The sequence below is a fragment of the Xyrauchen texanus genome, chromosome 9, assembly GCF_025860055.1.
Source record: "Xyrauchen texanus isolate HMW12.3.18 chromosome 9, RBS_HiC_50CHRs, whole genome shotgun sequence".
Lineage (NCBI taxonomy): Eukaryota > Metazoa > Chordata > Actinopteri > Cypriniformes > Catostomidae > Xyrauchen > Xyrauchen texanus.
The window spans coordinates 44,234,272-44,242,899 of record NC_068284.1 but is presented as its reverse complement, the minus strand read 5'-3'; the positions used below and the strand labels follow the sequence as shown (position 1 = coordinate 44,242,899).

Sequence of the window (8,628 nt, the reverse complement as noted above, 5' to 3'; positions counted from 1 at the left end):
AATCTACTAATCTCTACACTGTGTAATTTATTGAGTACAAAGAGTACTGTTGTTACAACCTACAATCCTGGAGTATAGGTACAAAAATATTATTATTTTTACATTTTGTGCATTAATTTATTGCGGCAATTAGGCCTATATTTAACATTGAAAAGCTAAACCTTATTTTTAGGAAATTGTTGCTCACAATGCATTTCATAAAGGCATTCATAAAAATATGATTATTTAAGAGGGGTTTGAACTGTAGGTGTTTGGAAGCAACATACAAAACAACTGCTGGGAAAACACATTTGTTTATTTGGACATTTTACTTAAAACTACACTGCCCTTGTGACCGATTCCCATGTGACTACAAGCATCGGCGTCCTCTCTCTGTATATTATTTATAGATATACTGTGTGTGAATATATGTATTCAAACAACAGATGAAGTCTATATGTGTCTATCCTTAATTTTCCTTCAGTTAAGTCTGTTATTTGTAACAAAAACAAATAAATGCATACACCTACTCACAGCTGTTATGAACAGTTACATGAACTGAATACAAATATTAATGTGTGCAGTTAGCCGAGACAGTTTGCTTTTCTCTGTTATGTGTAACATACTGGAATCACAACAGGCCGGAGTAATGCACAGAGATGCTGAGAGAGGAAACATTTTGTGATGATTAATGTCACTGCATGTCATTATGATAGAAAATTCTCAACACAAAATAAATACAGGCAGTTTTGGGAGAGTAACATTTTAAAGTAATCCGTTACAGATTACTGATTATATAACAATAAATGTAACCCTTAATGTAATCCAATTACTAGCCATTACTTTTGGATTACACATATTGACACATATGTAAATGTAATCCATTACAGATGACTGATTACTTAAAAATATATGTAACCCATAATGTAATCCAATTACATAAATATAAAAACAATGTATATAGATTACTTGCCATTAATTTTGGTTACACATTGTTTGATTATTTCTCCTATAATCTATGTAGTTTGTAGTTTTTGCCCCAGCGCTCTCCGTTGTCCTCTCGATCAGGAATATGAGAGACTCTGACATAAAATTTCTATCAAAGCATCTTCAAAGGTTTATTGACAATCAAACATAATTATAGCATGCGCAGGGCTGGACTGGTAATCTGGCATACTGGGCATTTTCCCGGTGGGCCGACGCACTTTGGTGCCGATCAGGGGCAGACTGGACATTGGGAGAACCGAGCAGGCTGGTTGTTTGGACGCGAAACACACACACACAAAAAAAGGGGCGTGATAAGCTAAAATGAGCCAACACGTTACACAGAATGGACCACAAACACCATTGCGATATACAGAAAAAGACAGCGAATTGATTTCTGGTTACACAAATAATCAAATAGTGGTACTCTTAGTTGTACATAGATTCAGTTCTAGCATGGAAAAGAGCACACTGAGTAGATACAAGGGTATTTAATAAGGGTATTATTCAAAGACTTAATCAGTGGCAAAATGGAGCAAGCAATAAAGGCTAATATCAAAAGGATTACTCCAATGGGTATTAATGTATTCAGAAATAGCTTCTTCCAGCTATTCAGCCAGGCCAAAATACAATTTTCAGCATCAATTTCTTCTCTACTTCATAAATCATTAGCAATTCTTGACATGTTCCGCAAACCTTCATCAATTTAAATGGCCATCAGCATCGTTATCAAGGATAAATGGACAGCACAGCATGTTACACTTACAAGAACACAAACTCCTTGGATAGAATCTTTCTTCCTCTTTGTCTTGTTATCATCATTCATAGATTGGCACATATGTAAATAAAGTCAAGATAAAATCAATATGATCTCTAAAACGTTTAATTATGCATTGAATGCAAACAGAACATGTTTGAGTAGTTTATGAGGACTGTTGTAGCTGTTATTGTATCTAATGAAATGAAACATGGACAATGTGCCGACCAGGAAATCAGAAAATGGGCTGTTAATGTAGAACAACTCAGTATTTTTAAAGAAATCGGGCGAGTTCTCTGTCTGCTACAGAAAAAGAAGATTTCTCATAAAGCAAATATAATCAGAACAGATGCATTGAATTATGTCTTGGTTAACATTAAACTAAATCTGACAGAATTGACCTCAGATTCAAAAACACTGCAAAGTGTCATTTTAACATGTGTTGCAGTTAGTGCGTATAGGCAATTGTAATTTGCACTAATCATTAACTTCAGTTGGGAGAGAGTTTTGATTCCTAAAACAAAACAAAATGTAGTTTTAAAGAATAGATCAAATCAGATTTAAACTTTTAGTGAGTCTTTTCAATTACTTTTTCCTAATTACTATAAGTGTTAAACATCTCCCACCCAGACAATTGAGCTGTTCTCAACAATAATGTATAAAAATCAGATACATTCTTCATTTAACTTTCTTTCCAATGAACTTAAAACACATTTTCAATTAATTTGGCATTTATGTGTACAATTCTGGTTTGTTAATAATGATCAGGGATGCAAAATCATGAGAGAAAGTCATAGCAAATTTTCCAGGGTATATATTTGCAGTTGATTTTTGTGTTGTTTCTGTATTCAACCTATGTTCTTCATCTAGAACAGGGGCGTTCATTACATCAATCACTAGAGCAAGAGCACCACTGGTTGGTTGATCTAGATGAAATATAAAAGATTAACTTTTCATCATCTGTCGCTGTGCACTGATTGATTGACAGGAGGCTAATGTTTGAGTGCTAATAATGCGGCATGCGCCTAAATTATCAAATGCACTTTATAATTCCGCCAATGCCCGTCTGGATGAGGATTTAATGTAAACACAGTCGTTTATGTCTAAAGGAATTTAAACAGTGGGACAAAAAGCGTTTTTGCATCAAAATGTTGGACTTGTAAGTTGTAACCGAATTGAGCACTGTTTAGTAGGCTTTGTTATATAAAGGCTATTAATCAAACAACAATAACAAGCAAACAAGAAAACCACTCACTACTTTTAATAACTGGAGTAACTTTAGAAGTAATAATGTAATAGAATAAAATAGTGACATTTTTAATACTTAAAAATTGATATGACAGGTGTGGGTGAGAAACAGATCAATATTTAAGTCATTAAATATTGCTAGAAATTCTTCTCTCTTCCCAGTAGGTGGCGATATGCATGAAGAATGTGAATCACCAAAAACACTTGAAGAGGAGAATTAATGGTAAAAAAGGAATTAAATATTGATCTGTTTCTCACCACATCTATCATATCTCTTCTGAAGACATGGATTAAACCACTGGAGGCACACGGATTAGACTACTTTAATTCTGATTAATGTGATTTTTGGAGTTTCAATATTTTTGCACTGGTTCACTTTCATTGTATGGACCAAAAGAGCTGAGATATTCTTCTAAAAATCTTAATTTGTGTTCTGCAGAAGAAAGGAAGGCTCACACATCCAGGATGGCATGAGGGTGAGTAAATTATGAGAGAATTTTCATTTTTGGGTGAATTATTCCTTTTTAAGCGTGATGTAGCCCCTGTACCAAACAATATTTCCCATGCCTGCTCTACCTCCTCTATTGTGCAGGACCTGACGTGCCAAGTGATCCTGCTTATTTAGCATATTTTGCATTCCTTGCGTTGTTATAACATATTTTATGCATAACAATAACGCTCTGTAGACCCTACACATAAACTGATTTTAATGTAATTGTTTCATACATTAGGATTTAAAATGGTGATCAGTGTATTGAGAATAACATTTTAATCTTTTGATTTCTGTTTTCATGTCTACCTTTTATTGTTTGGAATCAGATTCATGTAGTGTGTATCATAGATAAGTGATGTATTTTAAAAGTTGGCATACAGTGTTCATTATAATGGGGCATAGGTTTTGCAACTCGGTACTCAATATTCATGAGTACTTTTAAACTAGCTACTCTTTTACTTTCACTTGAGTTTTGTTCAGTGCTAATATCTGCTTCTTGACTGTGAAGTTTTTATAACAATAATTTACTCATAAAATACTGATGCTTTTAACCAGGTGGCGCAAGACGTCTTAGAGTGATTTCTCTGCTGTTGTCACGATTCCCTTGTTGTCTACCCTGGGTTTCACTTGTCATTGTTAAATGTACTACACTTCCTAGAATCCACCTGCCATCACCACTGCCATTTTGTTCATTGTTCTCACCTGTGTCTAATTCAGTCATCACTCCCTGGTTATTTAAGCCCTGCTTTTTGTTCACTCCTTGTTGTTCGTTGAATGTTGTTAGCTTTATGTTTATTTCCCCCTTGTGGGTTTTTCCTTTGTGTTTATTCATTTGTTTAAGTTAACAAAGTCAAACTGCATTTAGATCCTCTCTCCTTGCTGCCTCACTCATAACAGAACGAACGACCTACAATGGATCTAGCAGGGTTCCTCATGGAGCTGACACAGGCGGATTTGTCTGTCCGGGAGTTCTCCTACTTTTTCACCAACGTGGCCAGTTGCACCGACTGGGATGACCACACTCTGAAGGTGGCGTACCGGTTGGGTGTTCCCAAACACCGGTGGTGGGAACTCCCGGAGACCGGAGACTGCACCTGGCGGGAGTACGTGGGACTCATCTTGGAGGAGTTCGCTGCCGGGGAACCACCTCTCCAGATCCCAGCTCCCGCCTCTGGGCTTTCCTCGCCAGCCACGGTGAGTGAGCCAACCCCCACGCCTGCCGTGGTCAACGAACCAGCGCTGCTAACTTCATCCGCCCGGAGGAGGAGGAGAAGAAAGGCCTCTGCTCTCCAGCCTCCGCTAACCACGGCCAACCAGCCAACGCCTGTAGCCCCCGATGTCAGTGAGCCAGCGCCTGTAGCCCCCGATGTCAGTAAGCCAGCGCCTGTAGCCTCCGATGTCAGTGAGCCAGCGCCTGTAGCCTCCGATGTCAGTGAGCCAGCGCCTGTAGCCTCGACCGTCCAAGAGCCAGCGCCAGTGGCCATGACCGTCCAAGAGCCAGTACCCCCCGAGCTTTCCAGAGCTCCGCCTCCCGAGCTTTCCAGAGCTCCGCCTCCCGAGCTTTCTAGAGCTCCGCCTTCCGAGCCTCCCGAGCTTTCCAGAACTCTGCCTCCCGAGCTTTCCAGAGCTCCGCCTCCCGAGCTTTCTATGGCTCCTCTCCCAGAGACTCCTGAGCCTCCTGCGGCTCTGCCCCCAGAGCCTCCTGCGGCCACGCCCCCAGAGCCTCCTGCGGCCACGCCCCCTGAGCCTCCTGAGGCCACGCCCCCCAGAGCCTCCTGCGGCCACGCCCCCTGAGCCTCCTACGGCTCCGCCTCTCGAGCCTCTCGAGCCTCCCAGGGCTCCGCTTCTGGAGCGTCCTATGGCGTCACCTCCCTCGGCTCCACCTCCAGAACCTTCCAGACCACCGCCTCTAGAGCCTCCTACGGCGCCACCTCCATCGGCTCCGCCTCTAGAGCCTCCTACGGTGCCACCTCCATCAGCTCCGCTTCCAGAACCATCCAGGTCACCGCCTCTAGAGCCTCCTACGCGCCTCTAGAGCTCCTACTTCCACGCCTCCACCTGCAACGGCTCCACCTCCCACGGTTCGGCCTCCTGAACCTGTCCTTGCCCTTTGGCCTCCTTCCAGGCCTCCTGAACCTGTCCTTGCCCTGTGGCCAGCTCCCAGGCCTCCTGACCCTGTTCCCGTCCAGTGGCCTCTTCCCAGGCCCCCTGACCCAGTCCCTGTCCAGTGGCCTCCTCCCAGGTTCCCCAAACCTGTCCTTGCCCTGTGGCCAGCTCCCAGGCCTCCTGAACCTATCCTTGCCCGGTGGCCAGCTCCCAGACCACCTGAACCTGTCCTTGCCCTTTGTGCCCCCTTGGACTTCCTGTCTGCTCCCTGTGCCTCCTTGGACTGCCTGTCTGCTCCCTGTGCTCCTCTGGTCTGTCTGTTTGCTCCCCCTCACTCCTTGGACGATTTTTTATTTTTTTCATTTATTTTTTTTCTCTGAGAGGGGGGGCTATGTCACGATTCCCTTGTTGTCTGCCCTGGGTTTCACTTGTCATTGTTAAATGTACTACATTTCCCAGAATCCACCTGCCATCACCACTGCCATTTTGTTCATTGTTCTCACCTGTGTCTAATTCAGTCATCACTCCCTGGTTATTTAAGCCCTGCTTTTTGTTCACTCCTTGTCGTTCGTTGAATGTTGTTAGCTTTATGTTTATTTCCCCCTTGTGGGTTTTTCCTTTGTGTTTATTCATTTGTTTAAGTTAATAAAGTCAAACTGCATTTAGATCCTCTCTCCTTGCTGCCTCACTCATAACAGCTGTGCATGAAGAATGTTACATGAGAGAGAGAGAGAAAAAAAAGGGGGATAGTCAACTGGTTATTTCAGCTTAAAAGCACAAATGCAGGAAGAGAAACCAACAAAATGGTCACATGCGGAAAGTCGGCTATTTTCTACACCCTAATTTGTTTTTGCCAATTTTTTGGTGAGATTTAAATATATTGTGTTATTATTAATTCTGATACTGTTTAGTTTAATATTGCAGGAGCACATTCAAGTGTAAATGTTTTTTTAATGTGTTTAATGTGTAATGCAACAACCACAATAACAGCAAAAATGGTGATTTATTTTGTTGGTCCTCATCATAATAATGGTTTGTGTATTGTTTGTTCAGGTGCAGGATGGGGCTATACTGGCACAGCAGACCATTCATTATCTCTTAAGACTGAAGGATCTGTCACTGTCCCGTGTCATTATGACAGGAAATACACACAGCAGAGGAAATTCTGGTACTCAGATATTGATCAATTGAGTACATTCACAAACACAACAATGAGAAATCTGTCAGTAATTGATTTTCCTGATCAGAGTCTCTTTACTGTGACTATGAGAGACCTGAAGACACAATATGGAACTTATTTTTGTGCTGTAGAGATTGATGGACAACCAGCACATTTTTTCCTTTCTTATGGTCTTGATATCACATCTGGTATGATTTAGTTTTATTTATTTTCTGACTCTTTGAAATACATTTTGAATATAATTGTAATTTTAAATGTAATGTCACTTTTACTTTGTGTAATGTCATTTTGATGTTAATTGTCTCATTCATTTTGAGTTACACCTGTCTGTGTGTTCAGTTCCTGATCTCTCTGTGGTGAACAGCAGTGTAACTGGACAGGAAGGTGGTAATATCAGTGTCCAGTGTTTCTACAGTTCTGGATATAAGAATAAACTCAAACAGTGGTGCAGATATAAAGACAAGAGATGTTACACACTGGGGAAGACTGACACATCCCAGAATGCATCAGTTCAGATCAGTGATGATGGGAGTAAATCCTTCAGTGTGGTGATGACTGGACTGACAGAGAGTGATTCTGGCTGGTACTGGTGCTTTGTAGGAGATAAACATGTTCCTGTTCAACTCACTGTGACTGCAGGTAAAACTCTGAATAAATATGTATCATAAAGATATTGTAGCTGTATAAGTGTAAAACAAATATGAATAAACTAAAACTACAATAATTTTTCTTCCTTTAACAGAAATTGCCACAGAGAGAGACATGTTAGTATTAACAGCTCATCATTATGATAAAACATTATAGATATTCAATTTTTTAACATTTGACATAATTTCTGTTAATTATTCCCATAAATTTATCTCTGACAATTTGAATGTTTCTTAAAATGGGACATGTTTTGTTTAATAAACTTGGTTATTAACATTGTGTAATTTTCATAACAGTAATTTCTCCATCTATTTTACCTTTCAGATGGAATTTCTGTCTATCACAAAACTAGAAGAGATTTCCTCCACATCTCTCTCTCTCTCTCTCTCTCTCTCTCTCTCTCTCTCTCTCTCTCTCTCTCAATGTTTTGCTCCTCTAAATTGTTCTTATTTAACTATGAATGCTGGAGAAGTCTGTGAAATGGCTTTTTTGTTCCTGATCCCTGTGCCGTTTCTCTCTGAATTAAAGGAATTGTTTGCTACCCCAAAATAAAATTCTGTCATCATTTACAAACCCTCATGTTATTCCAAATCTGTGGCAATTGCTTGACTCTACTACATGGGAATCATGACATTATTTAATATGAATTGTGGCAATGACTAGTTTAATATACAGTACGTACAAATAATCTAAATTATTAATACTGCTTGTGAATTTAAATATTTTAGTGATTAAAAGTGTAAAATATCACACATACCTATCAGGGGCAGATTTAGTGATTTGGGGCCCTAGGCAAAGTACAGAAATTATGCCCTCTTCATTATTATTATTGTATTATTATTATTATTATTTTAATTACTGCGGTATGCCATGGAAAAAAGTGGTAGCTCTTTCAATAATCGCCTAAACACACATTTTACTTCAATGACACTATCATTTCTTTCAATGCCATAAACTTTGCAAGCATTGGCAAATCTAATAAAACAGTTTTAGACTAGTTCTTCCTCATATGTGCTCATTGTAGCAGTCTGGTCAATTTTAAACAAATCTTTGTTACCAGATGAGTCTGTCTCTGTCTCACAAGAGATGCCGATAGCAGCCTATAAATCAGAATGGATTTTCTGCCAACTCTTATTGGGAGAGGAAAATAAATAATCACATTTTAATGAAACCCCTATTCATAACAAATTTTCAATTAATTACATATTTTACAACTATTAATATTCATGTTAA

At 39.7% G+C, this 8,628-nt stretch overlaps 1 protein-coding gene across 1 annotated transcript in view; it reads left to right on the top strand.

Moving 5' to 3' along the window:
- Positions 1–6,362: 6,362 nt before the first annotated feature.
- Positions 6,363–8,628, top strand: part of LOC127649067 (CMRF35-like molecule 8) — a 9,323-nt gene continuing 7,057 nt past the window's right edge. Inside the window, exons 1-3 of the mRNA XM_052133981.1 lie at positions 6,363–6,431; positions 6,621–6,935; positions 7,087–7,386. Coding sequence (XP_051989941.1) covers positions 6,371–6,431; positions 6,621–6,935; positions 7,087–7,386 — 676 coding nt within the window. The 5' untranslated portion in view covers positions 6,363–6,370. The remainder of the gene's footprint in view (positions 6,432–6,620; positions 6,936–7,086; positions 7,387–8,628) is intronic.